Source organism: Neopelma chrysocephalum, unplaced genomic scaffold (genome assembly GCF_003984885.1).
Source record: "Neopelma chrysocephalum unplaced genomic scaffold, ASM398488v2 Primary Assembly neopelma1_75, whole genome shotgun sequence".
Lineage (NCBI taxonomy): Eukaryota > Metazoa > Chordata > Aves > Passeriformes > Pipridae > Neopelma > Neopelma chrysocephalum.
In genome coordinates, this window is record NW_020897736.1 from 15206552 (window position 1) to 15227499 (window position 20948).

The 20948-nt window shown below is 46.6% G+C and overlaps 1 protein-coding gene across 9 annotated transcripts in view; it reads left to right on the forward strand.

Moving 5' to 3' along the window:
• PPIP5K1 (diphosphoinositol pentakisphosphate kinase 1) overlaps positions 1–20948 on the forward strand; it is a 53018-nt gene that overhangs the window by 17677 nt on the left and 14393 nt on the right. For 6 of the 9 annotated variants that reach the window (XM_027688213.1, XM_027688211.1, XM_027688216.1 and 3 more), the window contains 16 exons: positions 555–641; positions 1084–1159; positions 1662–1771; positions 2723–2808; positions 3221–3349; positions 5323–5444; positions 6187–6369; positions 7266–7407; positions 8070–8293; positions 9178–9305; positions 9796–9910; positions 11294–11401; positions 12647–12763; positions 13038–13199; positions 14310–14400; positions 19939–20061. In XM_027688213.1, coding sequence (XP_027544014.1) covers positions 555–641; positions 1084–1159; positions 1662–1771; positions 2723–2808; positions 3221–3349; positions 5323–5444; positions 6187–6369; positions 7266–7407; positions 8070–8293; positions 9178–9305; positions 9796–9910; positions 11294–11401; positions 12647–12763; positions 13038–13199; positions 14310–14400; positions 19939–20061 — 2003 coding nt within the window. The remainder of the gene's footprint in view (positions 1–554; positions 642–1083; positions 1160–1661; positions 1772–2722; positions 2809–3220; positions 3350–5322; positions 5445–6186; positions 6370–7265; positions 7408–8069; positions 8294–9177; positions 9306–9795; positions 9911–11293; positions 11402–12646; positions 12764–13037; positions 13200–14309; positions 14401–19938; positions 20062–20948) is intronic. The other 3 variants (XM_027688214.1, XM_027688221.1, XM_027688220.1) reach the window with 2 other exon arrangements.

Consider the following 20948-nt stretch of genomic DNA (forward strand, 5'->3'; position numbering starts at 1 on the left):
ATGCACACAGAAGGCATGGCATGGTGTGTAGGTTTGCTGAGTTCAGACAAGCAGTCACTGAAGAAATTACAGAAACTGCTCACATGGCTTTCAGAGGGCCCAAATTCTTGATCAGAGCAGGAAACAGATCAGAGCATTGTTGTAGCTGGCTGCTACTTTAGAGAAAGTGCATGTTGAGCTGCCAGTGAAATGGGTGGAAACAATTAGCTGAAATACTCTCATTACCCACCCACTTGGCAGCCCCTCATTTCATACCTTTTGCCTTACTAGTTTTCCACCACAGAAAGCTAAAAGACAATGGCAAAAGTTTCTTTATGATCCTCAGCATACTTGTACATGTGTATGAAAACAGACAACCTGGTAGGGTTTGAAGAGCTCTGACTGCTTCTGCAACCTTGGCACTTGTGCCTGCTTTAGTTTGAGAGAATTTCTGACCCTGATGGGGAAAGTAGCTGTCAGAAGAATGGAACTGAAAGACAAATGGGAAATTACTCTCTGGTGGCAATTCTGGAGCGTAGGAGCACATAGGTCAGGTGTACCTTATGTTTTCCCAGGATGGAGCTTCGCTGTGTTATTGCAGTCATCCGGCACGGAGATCGCACCCCAAAGCAGAAGATGAAGATGGAAGTGAAGCATGCCCGGTAAGAGCCAAGGCAAGAAGGTGCTGTGCTGCTGGAAAGGGAGGAGGGCCTGTTCTCTGAACCAGGAGCAGGAGCAGAGGGATGAGTGTGTGGGAGGCAGAGCTTTTTTCTGGCACCATCCAAGCAAATGCTTTCGGCCCAGTTGAGAAAGCCCCCTTCCCCCATAAGGACCCTGGCACCTTCTGTGTGAACACTGGAAGAGAGAGTGAAGGTCTGCTAGGTGCTGTAAAGGGAAGTGCCCCACTACATTGAAAGCTAGTGGCTGCTTCCTGGTCCTATGTTGAAAACCACTTGTTTTTCCAGAATTTCTGAAGCACAGGGAGGAACCAACAGGCTGCTGGTTCTCCCTGAAGGACAGAGACTGAATGCAGATGTAGGGATGACGTTCCTTGTATCACTGAAACAGCAGAAAATGAATCAGCATTCTTTGTTGTCTGTTCAGGTTCTTTGAATTATTTGAGAAATATGATGGTTACAAGACAGGGAAGTTGAAACTGAAGAAACCAGAGCAGCTACAGGTGAGGAAGTCCATTCTGGGGTTACTGTGTGGGACATGCAGGTAATAGAGATTCTGGTGCAAGGCAATTCTTTGGGATGGTAAAAACCCTCAAAAGGGCAATAGTCTGTCACACAGATGCTCCCTGTCTCATTCTGCACCCTGTGCACACTCAGCTGGGTGACAGCAGGAGAGCAGAATGGAAACTTCTCGGGGCTGATGTGCACACTGTAGGATGGGGATGTAGGACCTGATGCAGCTTGCCCACCTGCTGCAGTTGCCTCTGGTGGCGGATGGGAGTGGGGCAGTTGGAGGTACCTGCTCGATTCTCAATGGGACTGGAGCACGGGGTGGGAACGAAGCAAACTGCCATGTGAAGGTTTGTCCTGCCTGAGCTGTGTCTTATGAAATGACATGTCTCTGAGGAGTGTCTGTGTGAACCTGATGCTAGGTAAAGCTGTAAGGAGTCCTCGCAGGAGTACAGTGGTGAGTCTGAGGCAGAATTGCTGTCTGCTTTCCAACAGGAAGTGCTGGACATTGCGCGGCAGCTTGTGGTGGAGCTGGGAAGCCACAGTGATTGTGAAATTGAGGAGAGGAAATCCAAACTGGAACAGCTGAAGAGCGTCTTGGAGATGTAAGGATTCCTATTTCGGGGCACCATGGGTTTGCCTCAGAGCATGTGATACAGAAACAAGCTGTGCTGCTGGTGTCCTGGCCAGATGGCACCCACAGACTGGGGTCTCCTCTGTCCCCTGTTAGCAGCTGTACATGAAAGGTACCATGATCCTAACCTTTTCTTCTTGACATCAAGCCCCCTGCTGGTTCTTTTCCTGTGTGTGTCTGATCTTTGGCTAAACAACTTGAGACAAAATTGAGCTTTGGTTGCTGCAGGAGAGAAACTGGAGTTCTGTAGGGATCATGTTGATATGAAGCATTTTGATAAATTTGGAACAAATCTTGTTTTAAATAAGGTTTTCCTGGTGCCAAAAGTTTAACAAAAAGGAGCTCAGAAAACGTGAAAAGATGTTTGTGTCCTTTCAGGTTTTATACAGTTGAAATAAAAGACAATATGGTTGGCATCTTAGAAACAAAACCAGGGTTTCTCTCAGGACTGCAGCTCGCTGTGGCACACACAGCTGATGTCTGTGTTCAGATTGTGTCTCTGGAGCACAGAGGAGCATTTTTTGCTGTGATTCCCTCCCCTGTTCTTTCTGCTCATTGGAGGTTAGTTATCCTCAAAACATCTGGCAGAGTGGTTTTTGTTGTGATCTCATTAATTCACTTGTTAAATATATAGGTAGAGATTAAAGCCTTAGTGAGGAATGAGAGCTCAGAGAGTTCTCGGTTGAAGAGCAAGTAAATGGATCTTTGAATTTCGTTTGGGGGACCTGTTTGGCTTTTTCTGGGGCTGTGTGCTGGGTCACAGGGAGATGGCAAAAATCTTCGTATTCCAATGCAATGGGTGTTGCAGCAGAAAGTCTCTTGCCTGTGCTGTACTTTAGCTGTGTGTGGCCTGGGGACCTCTGGGCAAAAGCTGAGTGGAATTGGCTTGTTTCAGTTTTTTTTCTCCCCTCCCTTGTGACAGGTATGGGCATTTTTCTGGCATTAACCGTAAGGTTCAGTTGACCTATCTGCCTCATGGACATCCAAAAGCTACAAGTGAAGATGAAGGTAAAGAAACCTCATCTTGCTGCCCTGATCTTCAAGGCTGGAGTTCAGATGTGCGTGCAGCTGCCCTACTTGTATAGGCCTCTGGACATGCAAGCAAAAATTGGTGACCTGTGTCTTATCTTTGCTCACATCATAGGAAAGGTTGGAGTGATGCATAATATGGTTACCAGTACACCCTGGTTTGTGCCACAGGGCTTGTGCTTCTAATTTTGTGAACGTCACCTTATACCTTCAAAAAGTAGTGACCGAATTTCCTCCTTTCTAGTTTGGTTCCTGGGGATTTTGGGTCAGGCTTGTGTTGAGAACACTCTGTGAGGTGCTGATGACAACCTCTTCTTCCTTCCCTCCCCTCCTCTCCCTCTGCAAGCTCAGCTATGAGATCTGATGTAGTGAGTACCTGTTTGTCTCCTAGAAGCTCGCCGAGAGTCCTCCCCCTCCCTTCTCCTGGTGCTTAAGTGGGGTGGAGAGCTGACCCCAGCAGGAAGAGTCCAGGCGGAGGAGCTGGGGCGAGCCTTTCGCTGCATGTATCCTGGAGGCCAAGGTGAGCTTTGTACAGGTACCTCTGGTCCTGCCCTGTGGCTGCCAGGCTACCCAGCCCAGGTGAGGGTTACTCGGGCTGTGGCTATGTGTGGCCTCTAGGACTAGTTTTGTTCTTTTGAGTTGACATGGCAGGAATAAATAATTTTGCGCCCAAAGATGTGTAAGCTGTCCAGAGAGGTCTGCTGCAGTGGTTAAACTTGTGTGTCAGAGCTTTCTTTAAATAATGTGCCAGGATTTAAAAAAAAAAAAGGCTGTTCTAATAAGATACAGTCTGACGCAGCAAATATGATTCAAAATTTATGGATTATTAAAAAGGAATTTAGGTCAGATGTAGAGAACGGAGGAAATCTGTCTTGGAAAACAGATAATCCTGCCCTGAGAGAGGAGAATAGAAAGCTTGTCCATATTTTTTCCATCATAGTTCTGTGACACTAAAAAGCATCTAGTATGCACACAAATCAACGAGAACCAAAAATGAAAATAAAAAAGATTGAGATTGGAGATTACCTTTGAGTCAGGACTAATACACTGCTACTGGATTGGCCCAGTGAGCCCAGTATTGGGTACTGCTTGTCTTTGACTTGTATGTTTAATTAATTCAATTTAATTAATTACATTTCAAATTAATTAAGCAAATTTAAATTGGATTGGAGAAGATTTCCTTCTGGAATAAGGAAGAGTTAGTTACCCCTACTGGAAAAGGATTGGGTCGGGGAACGCTTAAGCAAGCTGGACATATGTGAGCCCAAGGGCCCTCACAGGCTACACCCACAGTGCCGAGGGAGGGGGCAGGTGTCCCTACAAGGCCACTCGAGATTCTCTTTGAAAGTCTGTGCGGACTGGGGGATGTACCTGAGAACTGGAGGAGAGGAAATATCACTCCTAGCTTCAAAAATGCCAAGAAGGAGGGCCCAGGGAACTGCAGCTGGGTCAGCCTCAGCACAGTCCGTGGGATGGTAGTGGAGCAGCTAATCCTGGAGACCATTCCTGGGCACATGAGGGATAGACCAGTGACTGTGAGTAGTCAGCATGGATTCACAAAGAGAAGTCATGCTTAACTGATGTGATAACCTCCCACAGGGAAGTGAGTGCCTTGTGTAGATTAGAGTCATTCTGAACCACAGCTTTGAAGACTTCTGCTCCTTGTGGTCATTCATCTCTCCATGAGAGTGCTGTGTTCTTGAGTAGCATTTGATACCTAGCAGCTTTGTCAAGACTTACATCTGACTTCTGGATGGTGCCTATCCTTGTCTGTCAGGGTGTTTTTCTGAGTTGTGAGGTCAGTGCTGGGAGCAGCGTTCCCAGTGTACCCTGTCGTGTCATGCAATATGACTGGGTACTGTGCAGAATCACCTTGGGATTCAAGGCAGCAGCAGCAAATAGTCAACAATAGTCACTGTCTTTGAAGGTCAGACTCAAGAACTGCATTAATTGCTTTCCTCCGTTATTGATCTGACTCCTGTGGCTGACTCGGCCATCAGAAATAAACTGGCAATTTGTACCACAAGGTTGTTATAGCTGTACAGGATCTACTTTGGAAATTGTTCCCTGCTGAACAGCCTGGCCTGCAGTTCTGAGGGCAGCAGGGCCTGCTCTTGTGCAGAAAACAAGCAGAAGGAAGTGGTTTTTTTTTTCCACATCTTTATTCTGCACTGGAGTATGCAGGCTAGCAGGACTCTTACAAACTATTTAGAGGGGTTTGCTGCAGAATTTGGGCAGCATCAGACTTGACTGGTGAATGCTCACTTTTTCCCTCAAAATGAGCTTTCCCAAGTTAAGCAAAGCCTTCATTACATTTCTAGTCCTCATGTATATCTAGAACTGTTGATTTTGAGGCAGCCTAAGTGCACATTAAAGTGATTAATTCTCTAGATAAATTTGTTACTACAATAAAGTATGTTGTCTAAACCAGTATATTCAGCTGATAGTTTTGCGGGTGTCAGAATATGAATTTTGAGTTGTCCTCTGTTCCAGGTGATTACGCTGGTTTCCCTGGCTGTGGCTTGCTCAGGCTGCACAGCACCTATCGCCACGATCTCAAGATCTACGCCTCGGATGAGGGGAGAGTTCAGATGACAGCAGCAGCTTTTGCAAAGGTCCTTCCTCTCTTTTGGGCATCCATTTGTTCTGCTATGTTAGTCTTAAAATATGCCATTTCTAAAGGAAAACCTCTGGTGATGAGGAAGGAGCTGTCCTAGGATCTTCCCCCTCTGTGTTGGATGGACTGGGATACACTGAGCTAATAGCAGGTGTAGGGGGCAGGACTGAACATCTGGTGCAGCTGCACACATCTGTCATCTTTAGTGTCCTGTCCAGGACAGGACTCTGACTGGAGAAGAAGTTATGCGTGGAGTATTGCTGGTGTTTGGTGTTAGAGCACACGAAACCATTGCCTATGGAATGAGTGTTTCTGGGATGGCTGCCCAGCCATAGGGGTTATTCCTTGCCTGATGGATTTAAAAAGGTAGTTGAATATCTGGTGCAGTGTGGAGTGGGGAAGAAGACAGGTTCATCTGCAACTAAAGCTTCTAAAGCTTGAGCCAAGGGGAATCCTATGGTGGCCTTAGCTGGTCTTCAGAGCCTTTGCTGTATCAACATTTTCAAGCAAACTGAGTTGGCTGCTCTACATTTGTCTGGACAAATCTGGGGCTGCTGCAGGCAGAGCTGTCTATTGCTTTAACAGCTCTAGAAGCATGCCAGAGTCACTTCTGATAGGAGGGGCTGTTACTGTAAAACTGCTCTTCAAGGACAGTTGAGATTTCACTCAAGTTGGCTGAAACCAGATATGTTTGTCGCTTGGGTTGCACGGAGCTGAAATTTTGTCCTGTGTGGCTTTAGGGTCTGCTGGCCCTGGAAGGAGAGCTGACCCCCATCCTGGTGCAAATGGTGAAAAGTGCCAACATGAATGGTCTGCTGGACAGTGACAGTGATTCCCTTAGCAGCTGTCAGCACAGAGTGAAGGCACGACTGCATGAAATCATGCAGAAGGATGCTCAGTTCTGTGAAGAGGATTATGAAAAGGTAAAGCACCTGTGTGGCTTCATTGCTCCCTGTACCTGGAAGGAGAACAGCATTGCTGTAGTGGTTTGATATTAAGTCTGTGGTGTGTAAACAGTATTTGGTTAGTTTGAGATCAATTCTGGTCAAAATTACAGGATATGCACAGAAGTGTGCAGGTGAATAGCCCCTGCTCTTCTTCGAGTGACAGTCCTCAGTGTTGCTCTGCTGACCCCTTCAAGATTCATCGTGATGCCTTCCTCTCTCTTTAGGAGTCCCAGTGCATTTTTTTCTTGTGAGTGTGCTAAAAGAGCTCTTGTGGTTTCCTGCAGGCTGCCCAGAGCAATCCCAACTGCTGTGAGCAGGGAGCCTGCCTCGTTGGATTCCAGATCCATGCTCTGTGCACGTGTGGACAGACCTTTTGGATACAAATCCTTGTGTGTCCTCTCAGAGTCTGGTACCTGCAGAATACAGAGCTTGGGCTGCATCCGACACTATAGCTGTGAAAGCCCTGTAGCTGCTTCTCCAGCAAGCCCTGAAAATGCTGTTTTTCCCAGACCCTGAGATGTGATTACTGGACCAAAATCCATTAAGGAACATATTTATCACCTCAAAGAACTACTTAAAAAGTCTATGAAGCCCTTCTGCTCAAGCATAGAAGCAAAGTGAGACAAGAGAGGATGTTGCAGATGGAGGGAGGTCCAATCTAATGGGAGCAGTTGTTTGCTCCCTCTGAATTTGGTCCTGAGGAAGATTTTAAAACATGCCTGACTACTCCTAGGAATAGGCCAGCTTATTGTGCTCAGCTAGGAGCACAGCTTTTGTCCCGAGTCAGAGAGCAATACAACTGCAAAAGGCAGATATTTTGTGATCCCAGTTTGTAAAGACACTAACTAATCTCTGCTGGAATCTTCTTTCAGCTAGCACCAACAGGCAGTGCTTCTCTGCTCAACTCCATGACCTTTATCCAGAACCCAGTTGAGGTCTGTAACCAGGTGTTCGCCTTGATTGAGAATCTCACCTCCCAGATACGAAAACGTCTGGAAGACCCAAAATCTGCAGGTGACCATCAGAACTGGAAAGGGTCTGAAACAGATTAATTTATTGTTACATCTTCAGAGCTCCCAAACACCACTAGGGCTTATGTTTGTCTGTAGTAAAGAAATTCTGAAGTGAAATTCTCTATGTGCAATTGATGTAGAAGGCTCCTGTTCCACTTTTCAACTACAGTTAAAGAGAGCTATAATGCAAAGGAAATGATATGTACATCCTGGTTTAGAGTGAATGTAAACAGCAGCAGTATAGTGTGGAGGGGCATGCCTAGTTTTTTCAGGCATTTTCTGGAGACTGTAAACAGCATATTTTTCAGTCACAATTTGTTCATCTCTAAGAACTTTCCCAATAACAGTACAAGAGTTTTAAAAAGGCATCTTGGGGACATTCCACAGGATTTGTGGCAGACCTAAGCAAGAAGGCAAATGGTTTCAATTTTCTCAAGTATTTCAGAAGTAGCTTGTTGCTGCAGGTTAAAACTTTGTGCAACAGATCCAGTGGCTTTTCCAGACTAGGATTCGTGTGGGTGACACGATAATCAGAGCCCTTCTGTGCTGGGAGAAGTCCGTCATAGCTGTCGCTTGAAACCTCTGCAGCAATAGTCATTGTTCTGAGATTCTGTGGTTCTCGGATGTGAATTTGTTTCAGGTTTGGTGTTCTCTGCTGTTTAGACCTGCAGCTGTATCACAGTGAGACTTTGGAACTGATGCTGCAGCGCTGGACTAAGCTGGAGCGAGATTTCCGCATGAAGAACGGGCGCTATGACATCAGCAAGATCCCTGATATCTATGACTGTATCAAGTATGACGTACAGCACAACTGTGCACTCAAACTGGAAGGCACAGCTGAACTCTTCAAGCTCTCCAAAGCCCTGGCAGATGTGATCATACCGCAGGTAGAGCCTGTGTGACAGTGCCTGTGGCACCAATTTCTGACTCTTTCCCTGTATGTTTTGTCTCAGTTCTCTTGCACATTAACCCCCAAGGCAGTGTATCGCAGTGAGTGTTTCTCAGATCTATCTTAGTGTTTGTATAAGGCCGAAACCATTTATGACTTAAAATGTGGCAAGGCTGGGCTCAGGGTTGAGGATTCTGGCAGGGTCAGAGTAATGAGCAGCTGACGCAGCAGCTTCTCCATGTTCGTTGTAGTGTGTCACAGCACAGCTCTGAGCTGCGTGTGCACTGCTGCAACATCCCATCCTCCACGTGCAAGGTCGTAAAGGTGAAGAGAGATTTCTATGTTGAAGTTCTGGCAAGTTTGTTATTCTTGTCAAACTAGGACTTGCACAGTTTGCAAAGTTGACTTGCTTCTTGCAAAGTTTCGTTTATATGGGATCAGCTTCTACCAGCAAGGTCCAGCTGCACTTGTGCCCCTGTAGAGCAGAAGTGGTCTTCTAAACTTTTTCAGTGTTGCTGGTGAGATGCAGTTTTCAGCATGGCACTGCAGGTTTTGTCTTTGCCAATAGCGGTTGTTGCTTTAATGCTTATGCCAGGTCAGGGTGTGAGTTTGCATGTCATAGATTGGAGGTTCGTTCATGGTACTTGCACCTCTCAGCTGTTGGGAGAATACTGACAGTCATGTCCAGACATGACTGGGGTTCTTGGAACTCTCTGAAATATGTGGGGAAAAAAAAAGGCAAGAGATGCTAAGTTACATCTCTCTTCCTGTCCTTGCTTAGTCAGTGGTGCTGCAAACAGGACTGTTGAAGTCAAGCTGCCTTTCATGTGAGGATGTGGCAAAGAACCAGGGCTCAGGGTATCTGTTGTTTTGTTCCTGCAGGAATATGGGATTAATAAGGAGGAGAAACTGGAGATTGCTATTGGCTTTTGTCTTCCTCTCATTAAAAAGATCCAGTTGGACCTACAGAGAACCCATGAAGATGAGTCTGTCAACAAACTGCATCCTTTGTAAGGCTTGTGCTGCATGCTGCTGCTGGTGGGGAGGGCAGCTATGGAGCAGTGGGTGGTTCCCTTGCCAGAACAGTGTACAGGTGTGGAAGGAGGTACTGAGCATACACTGAAGGACCTTCCAAGAGGAAAGCACGTTGGTGCTCCTAGAACTAGAAGAGAAATGGAAAAGGCACATTGAGACTGCCAACCAGGAGCACACTGCCACAGAAGCTTCTACCCTTTGTAGCTGGATGGTGATGCCTCATCCCTTTCCCTGCACGGGGCAAGTGTAGTGTGACGAGCCACTGCCCTACTGTGTGTCTCAGTTAGGATTCCATGAAACTTTCTGCTCCTGTACCCCATACTCCTACTGTTTGTTCTGTCCTGCTGCCTTTGACATTTCCCAGTGTGGGGTTATCTCATTGCATTAAGTATTACAGAAGTGTGACTGTGTGATAGATGGCAATTCGTTGGCAGACTGAATAACTCTGGGCTGATTTTGGTTTAGGTACTCAAGAGGAGTCCTGTCACCAGGTCGCCACGTTCGAACACGGCTGTACTTCACTAGTGAGAGCCATGTGCACTCCCTGCTCAGTATCTTCCGCTATGGGGGGCTCCTGGATGTAAGTGTCCCAGCAATGCTCACAGAGTAAGCCTCCCTGCTTTTTTCCAGTAGCCTTTTCCAAGGTGGACAGTGTATGTTTGTAGGTTGCCCCTTGAGCCAGCTCTCCCAGAAATGCTGTGCATCAGTGGCCTCTGGCCAGCTCCATCTCTGCCGTGTTTGCATGCTGCAGCTTCCTGCCTTTCCGGCACAGAGGAGCATTGTTCTTCCTCAGTGCCTGTCTTGCTTGCACAGAGACGTGTTTTCTCCAAGAGCTGTCCTGCTGGTTTCAGGTGAGCAGACCACTTACCTGTGTAGGAGGATAGCAGTATGAGGCAATGGAGATGAGGGAATTTCTCTCTTCCTGCTTCCTTCAACCCTTTATTTCAAGAGCTTGGCCCTATTATTTATTGTCTTTATCTCGATTCTAAGTCAATAAAATCACTTTGCTTACAGAGGAAGTGACTTGAGGTTACAAATGCACAGACCATGCTCTCTATCAGAGAGGCGGATGATGCATTTTTAGGGGACTAATTCACCCACCCTTCACTTTCTCTCATTACCTGCTTCCTGAAGGAATTGGCATGCAGACCCTGAGAAAAGCTCTGCTCCAGTGTCCTTGAGAGGCTCTCTGATTTATCTTCCTATTTTTAAGGATGGGCTGAAACGCCTTATGAGTTTGGGCTTGCTTAGCAGGCATGATTTCTGATGTCTGTGGCAGCTCAGCATATCTGTAGACAGTGATCAGACAAATACCTCTGAATCACTCACTGAATAAGATGCTCCTTTATTCCCTGACTCAGGTGTCTGAGGATGCCGTGTTGCCAGCGCAGGGATACTGGGCTGCATCTGGGTTTGTTTTACCACAGGGGTTCAGTTCATGTCCATTAAGGTGGTGAGATGCTCTGCAGCATCACGTGTGGCACTTCAGGTGTGGCTGTTCTCTGGCAGTGTGGGGAGGCAGTGAGGGGTGGGCTTCCCTGCCGTGCAGAGCCCAAATGTGTCTCTAGATTTTTCATTCAGCATCAAGTAAAAGCATTTCACTTTGTCCCTTATTTAGCACAAGGTCATCCCCTGTGGTCCATTCTGTTGTTTGAGAATGGCTGTGTTTGGGAACCGCTGTGGGCTCTGCTTGTCTCTGAGTCAGCAAGGCACAGGGGCTTGCAGTTCAGATCTGCACGTGGGTGGTGTGGGCAGCTGTACTGTCCCTCTGTGCAGCTGCTCCTCACTGCAAGCACCCCACCTCATTGCAAGGTCATCTCTTCATGCAAGTTGAGCAAGATGGTTTTGTCTTGACAATGTTGTTACCTTGTGGAGAGAGGAACTCTCTCAGTCCCATTTCACTGAATGCTGCAAGGTGTCTGCTGTTGCTTACCCCATGCGACTGTTTATGTGTATATATCAGGAAAACAAAGACCAGCAGTGGAAGAGAGCCATGGACTATTTGAGTGCTATCTCAGAGCTGAACTACATGACCCAGATTGTTATCATGCTCTACGAGGACAACAACAAGGTGAGGGATAGAGCTGTAGGATAAAATGCTTCCTGCCGTGATGCCAGGCACAGTCCCCAGAGATGAGTTGAGCTGGAAGTCTGTAACCTGAACTCTCTACACTTGTGAACAAAGACAGACGGATCATTAACACAACTGCTAGCTTTTGGTTTTAAGCAGGAAGCAGTGACCCAAGTTAATGCTTGTTACATGTAACCAGAATGTCACCCTGAGCAGTAACACCAAACTTATGTAATCAATACCAACTAGTTTAAAGCATTTCCTAGTGCAAAATTATTTGCTGCTTCTCAATATTAATTGCAAATGAACAGTAGGAAAAAATAAGTAAAAGCAAGTTATATTTGGCTGTGTTTTTGAAATATTTCTAGAAAATATCCAGAAATTCCACATTCATAAACTTTTTTTTATTTTAAAAGTGTGCTGGTATAGTTAGGGACGTGTATACTGATATCTTCAGGAAATAAAGAGAATCATTTAATAAACATCTGGAATGTGGGAGCTGATGATGGTGACTGTAAATAGGTATGGCACCAAACTGCACATCCTGATCCCCAGACCCTGTGACTCAGGTGTATGCTGCAGGAGGTTGTAGTGGTGAGGGGAGAAGCCCCTTCCCCATATCCTATAGAGTTAGAGCCTTGTATTCACAGAGCTAGTGTGGGCTTCTAATGGTAGAAGTTCTGCTTGTCAAAAAAAAAGTTTGAGCTCTCAGGAGTGGTGTGGATCTGGCAGTCTGTCAAAATGGTGAAACTTTTGGTTTTACATCATTAGTGCCGGATACTGTAAAAGTTCTGGCTTCCTTAAAAAAAGCTTAATGAAAAATTATTATTAGAGACAGTTATTTAAATCTTGGAACAGCCTGACTGAAGGTCCAGGAGAGACCCAGTCTCCCCCTGTCCCGTCATGTGCCAGGTTTACAGCAGGAGTGGGTCGTAAGGGACTGGGGTTTAGGGGTGTGTATATATATACACATAGAGCCCAATTCTGTTTTACTCCTCTGTGGCTGTTGTTCCAAAATGACAACAGTCTGAATGCCTCAGCTGTGGGCTGATCAGGGCTGTCCTTTTGGATGAGACAAACTTGAAGCCATTCTGTTTGTGGTTTCTTGTTGCTTCTGCTTTCCCTCCAAAAGATGTGCCTGGGAAACGTGCTGGCCGGCACGGCAGGGCGGGACCTTGGCCTGTGCTGATGGTAGAATAAATTAGGTTTGGTTATTTACCTATTCCCTGTGCTGTGTGTTCACAGGACCCCTCTTCAGAGGAGCGTTTCCATGTGGAGCTGCATTTCAGCCCTGGTGTCAAAGGCTGCGAGGAGGACAGGAATGTGCCCACAGGATGTGGCTTTCGGCCGGCCTCGGCAGAGGTGAGCAGACACCTGGGCAGGGGCCACCGGCCCCAGGGGACCCTTGTGTGCTGTTCTGCTCTGCCTGGCCCTACTGCAGCGAGTTCTTCGCTGGCCGCTCTCCCCTGCCCACAGGCAGCTGGTGGGTCATGTCCCTGCCCCCGTCCTGGTTCGTCAGGGGCTGGTGGGGCCACGGGTGTCCTCCAGAGCTCAGCAGGATCTGAAGCTGGAGCTGGTGCAGGGCAGCTGTGGCAAAGGCCGCGTGCCTGTAGGCATCAGTGTCTCCTTATGGCAGAACGAGGACAAGAAGGCTGACCAAGGCAGCCTGGAGGACCTCTCCAAAAAGGGCAGCGATGAGCCAGACCGTGCTCAGCAGAAGTCCCCACAGCCCTCTGAGCCAGTCAGCATCCAGCGAAGGTCGCCGCTGATCAGGAACCGGAAGACGGGGTCCATGGAGGTAACTATGCCGTGGGCATCCTTCCTTGTTCTAACAAAGGCCTTTTGCTTGGTTTTGGTTTCCTGGCATTCCTTTTGACATGTCAGAGTCTGAGTTGATGCTGGGGAAGGATCTGTAGAAGGTAAAGAAGGATGTTGTGGAAAGCAGACCTCTAAAATTCCCCATTGAGGAAGGACGGGGGGAACACAGGCTAGGGGAACTGATGAGGAAGAGCAAGTAAAGAAATGCTTGAGAAACACAAGAATTGTTTGGATTACATGCTCTGTAGAGGCACTGGTGTAGCCAGCTATGAGATTACATGCAACCTCATCACCTAGCTATGGTGACATCTCTGCCTTCCCTTAGGCTCCATCCTTTGCCTCTCACAAAGGCAGCTCCGTGTTTCTCGTTCTTCTCTCCCATCTGAGATCTCATGCTGATCAGGGGTCCCTGCTCACTGGTGGGTTCATCCAGGGTGTTGAAGCTGTCAGGGTTTAGAACTGTCCCATTCACTGATCTGCTGGAGTAACAAAATTGATTTTACCATTCTAACCTCTCCCCTTCCTGACCGTTCCATGTCACAAGGCCAGTGTCACAGTCAGCACGTGACTGTCACCTTCAGAGTGCTCTGGAATTGTCCCTCCTTTTGGAGGGATTTCACAGGCATTTTTGCCATCAATTTTCTGAACCAGTGAAAGCAGAGTTAAGGTTTGAGATATTTGTTAGCTTGCTTCCAGTGCTGAGTGTTGTCACCTTTGCGTGCAGCGCTCAGAGGCTTTTTGTAACAGGCTATGTTTAACATACTAAGTTGAACAGGATATGATTTCCTGCTGCTAAAGTGGAAGTCTATGTCCCAGTGATTCCAGCAAGAGTCTTGGGAGACAAGGAACTCAATACATGAGTCCCTTTGTACTTTTCAAATTTCCACTGTTTCACAAGCCAGCACAAACTTGAAATTAAAATTGAGCATTCACTGTCACAATCTTAGCATATGAGTACCTTTGTGCTTCTTGAAAATGGTGTTTTTATGGAAGAGACATACCTTTCTTTACCTTCAATTGATGTATAAAGGCTTTTGAGAGCAGGGGGTAACTTGGAGCACAACACTGATTACACTGTCTGTCTTTGCAGGTGCTATCTGAATCTTCTTCCAGATCAGGAGGTTATCGCCTCTTCAGCACATATTCCAGGCAGTCTTCTGAGATGAAGCAAAGTGGCTTAGGTACTGTACCTCACCTGTAACCAGCCTGCTCACCTGTACCTTTGTATTTCCGTGGGCATCAGTCTTGTCTCTCCACATACACGTCTGACTTGAGTTCCTTGTATGTCTCTGTGTATTTTATGTCTTCTCTCAGTGTTACTGTTGAGAACATTGTAGAGACTGTCTTAGTGTATTTCTTCTTGTGTACGATCTTCTCCTTCACCTGGTAGCAACAGAAGATGCACTTTTCATCCTTTATAGTATGGGAGGAACAGGGCAAACTGCCTACCTGCAGGCTGGCCTTCTGCTTCTCTGATGCTCTCATTTGTTACACCGTTTCTGAACTTAGTAGGAAGAAATGATTTTAGGTTAGAACTAGCATGCTTTCTGTTCTGCAAAACAGCAGTTTATGTGCAAAGCTGCTCTTCGTGTGAAACTGTTCTATTTCTACCTTTGCTTCATCAACATCCATTGTATGGAACAGATGTGTCACATGCAAGGTGTTTGGCAGCCCTCTAATTGAGCTGGAGTCCTTAGTCACCCATTCTTCGCGTGGTAACCAGTGGAAGAGAATATTTTGGGGCACTTGGTATTCTCTGCCCGTCCTTGATAGTTCCATTCCCTGTCATCCTAACCTAAACTATTTCTGAATAGTTGAAACTCTTCCTGAAAAATTTTGCTAAAACAAGGTCTATTTGGAAACTCAGAAGCTGTCTTTGTTGTCATGAGGTTCCGAGATGGCTGTGTAACCTGAGTCTTGCAGATAGGAGGTGATAATGGCCAATTTATGCCCACTTTCTTTTTCTCTAAAACCATCTTAGCATTGTGGCATGGCTGCAGACTTGCAGCAGTTCTGATTCATCAGTTCTTTACTCTGTTATATGGACAACCTGCAGCCAAGAAGCTTCTGAAAGGCTGATAATTTCTTTGTCACTTTTGAACAAGCTGCTTCTTCGGAAGCTAATTCTTAACAAGGAAAGCGAATTTTCTTCTGAGTGGTCAGGAAGTATGCCTGGAGTCTGACAGGTATGCTCCCAGCAAGCTGGAAAAATCTAAATAGGAATTGCTGATGCATATTATTTTCATAAAGGGACAATAGCTTTGGCCATGGTGGGTTTTGAATGTGTTGTTTCACTTATTTCTGCCTTTCTCAGCCCCACTGTGGGTTTCAGTGAGCTGTGACAGACTGCCTTGCTTAGACTTGAAGAAACCTCTGGGTATTCTGTGAGTCCATGTGGATCAATATGTGAATTTCTGAGATGGGGCACAGTCAAGGAGGTGCATCTGCTTGGAGAACAACCAAGTGCATCAAACTGTTTTTACTGTTGGATGTGTGAGCACTCTGGAAAGCAGGTATTACAGCCCTTGGACTACAGCCTTTTCCAGGTTTCAGAGGAATGTCTGTTTTGACAATGGAGAAGACCACTGCTCTTCTGCACCTTTGTACAGTACTACTTTTTCTTGACAACAAAATTTGAAATGTGAATCCAGCAGATTTAATTTCAGATTCTTGCCTGACGTGCCTTGCTGGGAAGTCTGTGCTGGTCAGTCTTCTGACTGTGAAGCCCTGCAGAGAGAAAACCTTAAGCAGGAATTGATAGACCTGATCTGTGACACAGACCTCCAGCTGGATACTCAGCCCAGCCATCAGTCTCCTCTGTAGAACCTTGTAGCTGCGGGCACAGAAGGATTGAGCAGGAGAGACCTGTGGTGCCACACCAGCTTGCACGACCCTTGGAGTTTAGGATGTCTGTGTTACTGTGAGTTTCTCTTAACCTGAGGCCTGTTATGAAGAACGATGCCTCTTTACCTGCACAAGTCAAGCTCTTCATGGAATCTTCCTGATTCCTTTCCTGCTTGTTTTCTTAGAAATCTAATTTCTTCTCCCTTTAGGATTTGAAATGTGTTCTCTCTGTGAGAGATAATACAGAACTCACTGGAGCTTGAACTTTTGCTTTAATACTTTCTCAGCAGCTGTGCTGTGAGGGGCCTCATTCAGGCACTGCCTGCTGTTTCTGAGTTTTCTGAAGTTGAATGCACCTCCTGTTGAATGTTGCCTGACCTTGTCAGTGCCTGGCTGTCCTTATCTCTGGAAAATGGAGTGTCTGTCCAGGTATAACCTGGTATGTGTAGGCATGCAGGAACGGGGAGAAGGATGGAGCTCCTGCAATAGCCCTGCTGCCATACCTGCCAGAATGGTGCCTCTACTGTCATTTAAAAAATGCCCTTGAAACCTCTCTTTGGAAAAGGGGTGGCTGCAGCTTGTTTTGTCTGTGCTTTGGAGTGTGCCACTTTCTCTGGGCAGCATCAAGTGCATTGTTGTGGATTGTTTGCCATAGTGTGTATGCTTCTAGCTTGAGAAGCCCAGGGAAGTTTCAGTGCCTTTCTTTGTTTGCAAGAAGGCTTCAAAATGGGGTAAAATCACTCCAGGCTGTTTGAGCACTGCCAGTGGCATGAAGCCTTATGCTGAGACTCCCAGCGGGAAATCGAGGATGTCTGTCTTTAAACATCTGAAACATCAAATGAAGATGTGAAAATTTGATGCACAGAAAAGATCCAGCACATAAAGTAATTTCTAGCAAGTGCAAGTACATTTAAATCCAAATGGCCTTTATGTTCTTTAGGATGTGTGTGTGTGGGTGGTCCTGGAGTTCACTGTAGATGATTGCTGTTGTCCATACAGTCATCTTTGTAAATTTTCTTCTGGCTTAAGGGCACTAGCAAAATGCCTCTGTCTGCAGCAGGGAAGCAGAAACACTGGGGTATCCTCAGCTTAATGATTAGTGGCACAAGGTTTCTCAAGATAGAAAGTCCTAAAAATCGGATGTTCCATTTTTATCTTCCAGTAAATGAGTCATTTGGGTGGGTTTTGTTGCTGTTGTTTGTTTTTAAGCCGTGGAAGAGCAATTAGGAGCATCATCCTGGCTTCTGCATGAAAAAATTTCGTTTGCATTCTGACAGATTCCAGTTCATGCTGAGTCAGCACTCAGCATCAATTTAAGACATAAGGAGGAAATTTTCTAAGGCTTGTGTATCCATGACCCTGCAGGCAAGAGTTCTTTGTCTGTCCTGGTCTGTGCTGTGGAAAGCCCCCAGCAGTGTCACCATGCGGGAGCAGCTGCAGTTCAGTGCTGTGAGAATGCTTTCAGTCACCCCAGGAGCAGATGGTCAGCTCAGGCTGAGCTTAGGTGTGAACAGCTCACTGCTCAGGATCTCTGTTTTCTCTAAAGAACTCTGGCTAAAGGATCTTTGCAGAGACAGAGCTGGGGCCCCAAAAAGCAATGAGTGGATGTGAGTCAACAGCATGTCCTCATATGAGAAATAAATAACCTCGTTTTATTACAAGCAAATGAACTGAGTAGAAAGGCAAAAGGGGGGAGGGGCTTTTATTAACCAAAGAGGGGTTTTTTTTTTCTTTTTAATTAAAATAGGTGCAGCACAGAGTTGTAAGGTGAATGGTTCTGTCCGAACCTGACACCAGGGAACTTTTGTGGCCGGGAATAGGGAAAAATGCAAACTACAATGTAACTAAACAAAGATCTTTTCTGCCATGCAGCAACCTATTGTGTACAGGGGGAGCCCCCAGGACCTGGTCCAGGGGGGTACATCACAATTAATCAAAAAGAAGGGTAACACCCCCTCCCTGCTCGGAGAAATTACCTTTTTAGGTAAAACCCGCGATTTAATGAATATGTAACAGCTTATGTCACCCAAAGAACTACAAAGGCGTGGTTTTCAAACGGTCATGTGCTTCCAGACCCTCGTGGCTTTGGGACACCCGGCACGCTGAAATAAAACCTTCCATGACGCTTTTTTTGTCTCACAGGTTTTTGCCATCTTTCTAACTTTGAAGGAGGAATTTTTCCCACACTCACACCAGGGAAGGCTGATGGCATGCTTGGCTGCATCACCTGGAGTACAGCCATCAGGCTGAGGGGTTTGGCTCTTTCCTGCCGTTCACCTCTTGTGAGAGGCTGTGCCTGAAGCTCTGCTGTCCTGCCCTGGGCTCCCTGGGGTGTGGAGGGGGTGGGTGTCAGGGTTGTGAGTCCAAGGGGCAGTGGAGGTGAATGGGCCTGGAGCACAGACATTGGAGGAGAAGCTGGGAGCAGGGCTTGTTCAGATCAGGACCTGTGGGGAGTGGAGACCTTAATGCTGTTCTGCCACCTAAACAGGAGGTTGCAGAGGGGACAGACACAGACTATCCCCAAAGCCCACGCTGGTCAGTTGAGAACCAACAGATGCAAGTTGCCGCAGGAGAAATTCCAGTTAGCTAGGAGGAACCAATTTTTCACCCACCATGAATGTGCCAGATATTGGAGCAGGGGCCGAGAGAGGTTGTGAAATCTCCTTTCTTGAGGATATTGACAACTTGACTGGACAAACACTAGCAAGATGATCTGAGTTAGTCCTGCTGGAGCATTGGGAAAGAAGCTTCAGGCTCCTTCCAACCAAAATATGATGCAGTATTTTAGAATCAAGAGCTGCTTCCAATGTAGGCAGGATCTCTTTCACAGTAGTTATAGTTGCACTGTTCCAATAAATACTAATAAGCAGTGTGGCAGGTTTTTTTACCTTGGCAGACAAGGTGGAACCAGATCAATCTGCTTGTTTCTGGAAGCTTTTTGTAATGTAGGAGTAATGTTGGTTTTAGCAGCTGGTAGTCTCAGTAGAGAATGCAGCAGCAAGACAGTTTAGCAAAGAATTTACAGCCAATCAGTGGCTGTATCTGGCCCATAATAGGGTTTTGTCTCACTCACAATTGTTTTCCTCAGTCAGTCGAAAGAATCCTTTTTCAAATGCCTGGTGTTCCCTCAATATCACACAAAGTCAAGTCAGTCTGCAGAGCGCTGTGCTTCGGCAAAGCCAAAGCCACGGGAATTAGGTTGCTCTCCATTTTGCACACCACGTTCCTTGACACAGAGTGGGTAAAATTCCATGATATATGCACATCTGGTGCTTTGCGAGGCTTTTTCATGGAGCAGGTGGACCTGTGCTGGAGCAGCGAGACAGGACTGAGTGGCTGTGAAGTATCAGCTTGTGAAAGCAAGCTCTCTATTCACAGTGTTTTCCTTACTTTTTCACACGGAATTAATCCATGCTGGCTGATCCACAGATCAAACAGTCCTTTCCTCTCCTTGGTGTCCTACAGAAAAAGGAACTTTCCAAAGAGAAAGGGCAGAAGAGCAGAGCAATAAAGCCCTATGACGGGAACATCAGCAGTTTGACATCCTGACTGCTCTGACATCAGTGTGCAGCTTTGCTGACTGGAGGGAGTAAAGGTGTTTCTCCTAGGTCAGGGCAAGAAAGCCAAACAGAATTAAACTCCTGGATGGAGTTAGGAACTTTCCTGGTGCTGAGCTTTGGGCTACCTGCTGTACATTTGGCACTATGGAATTTAGAACTTTGGAGAACTTTGCCGCCTTGTGCTTCCCAGCGTCATGTTTTTTCCTGAGTTTGCTTGTAAAGTGACCAGTTCATTCTTCATCCTTGGACTAACCCTGCTTTTCTGTAGTTGCATGCAGTGGATATGTGATACTAACACCTTCCCTGCCTTTCCAGGATCACAGTGCACCGGGCTGTTTAGCACCAATGTGCTGGGAGGCTCCTCCAGTGCCCCCAACCTCCAGGACTACGCACGCAGCCATGGCAAAAAGTTTGCCAGCAGCCTGACATACAAAGACGGTATGTGTGTTCCCTGGCAGCAGGGTGGTACTTTGTGGACATTGGTATCTCAGGGTGCTCCTGTGGCACAGACTTGGACTGCTGAAAACAGTGACAGCTGAATGTGTATATTCACTGCATCTACAGTAATGAATTTACCCAAGAAATTGTGATGCTTGCTAGGACAGACAGGGGCTGACATTGTGAGAGGAGTTTTAGGCTGATGTGTGTTATTGCTGGGGTCTGACTTTGGTCTGACATTTTAATACTACTCGCTGTTGTGAGTGGGGATTTATTGGTCCAGATCTTGAGTAGGTTTGACCTGGTATGGAAATCCAGCAGATCACATCAGCTTGCTTACCTTGGTGATCTTGCTGATGCTAAGTGAAGCTCTTTGCCCTATAGAAGGTGGAGCTGTCCCAAAGGCAGAATGATATTCTTGGGCATGGATAAGATGGACTAGCCTCACTAGAGTGAGGCTGGGCATGCAGTGGAGTGTGAGGTAGCTGTCAGGAAGCAAGGGCAGTATAGCTGAAAGGCTTGAGGTAAGTGGGCTGCTTGTATGAAATACTGCAGAAGGACTGGAAAGTCTGGTTTCTGTGCAGTTGTGCAGAAACTGCCAGGAAGGTCAGCAAGACAATCTGGTGAAGGCACTTGGGCCACGGGTCTGAGCGTTGCCCGATGCCCATGGGTGCAGGTGCTGCAGCTGTGCCCTGTCCTGCCCAGCACTGGTGCCACGCACAGAGAGCAGCAGAAGGTTGTTACCTGCAAGGAAATTGGGACACAGGGAGAGACTGAGCTGTCCTGGAACAGCTGGAGGGTGTAATGCACAAGTGCAGGTGTCCATTGTGGTCCCAATAGGAAAGGCACTCAGACTCTAATTACTGATTCACATACCACTGAGTTGA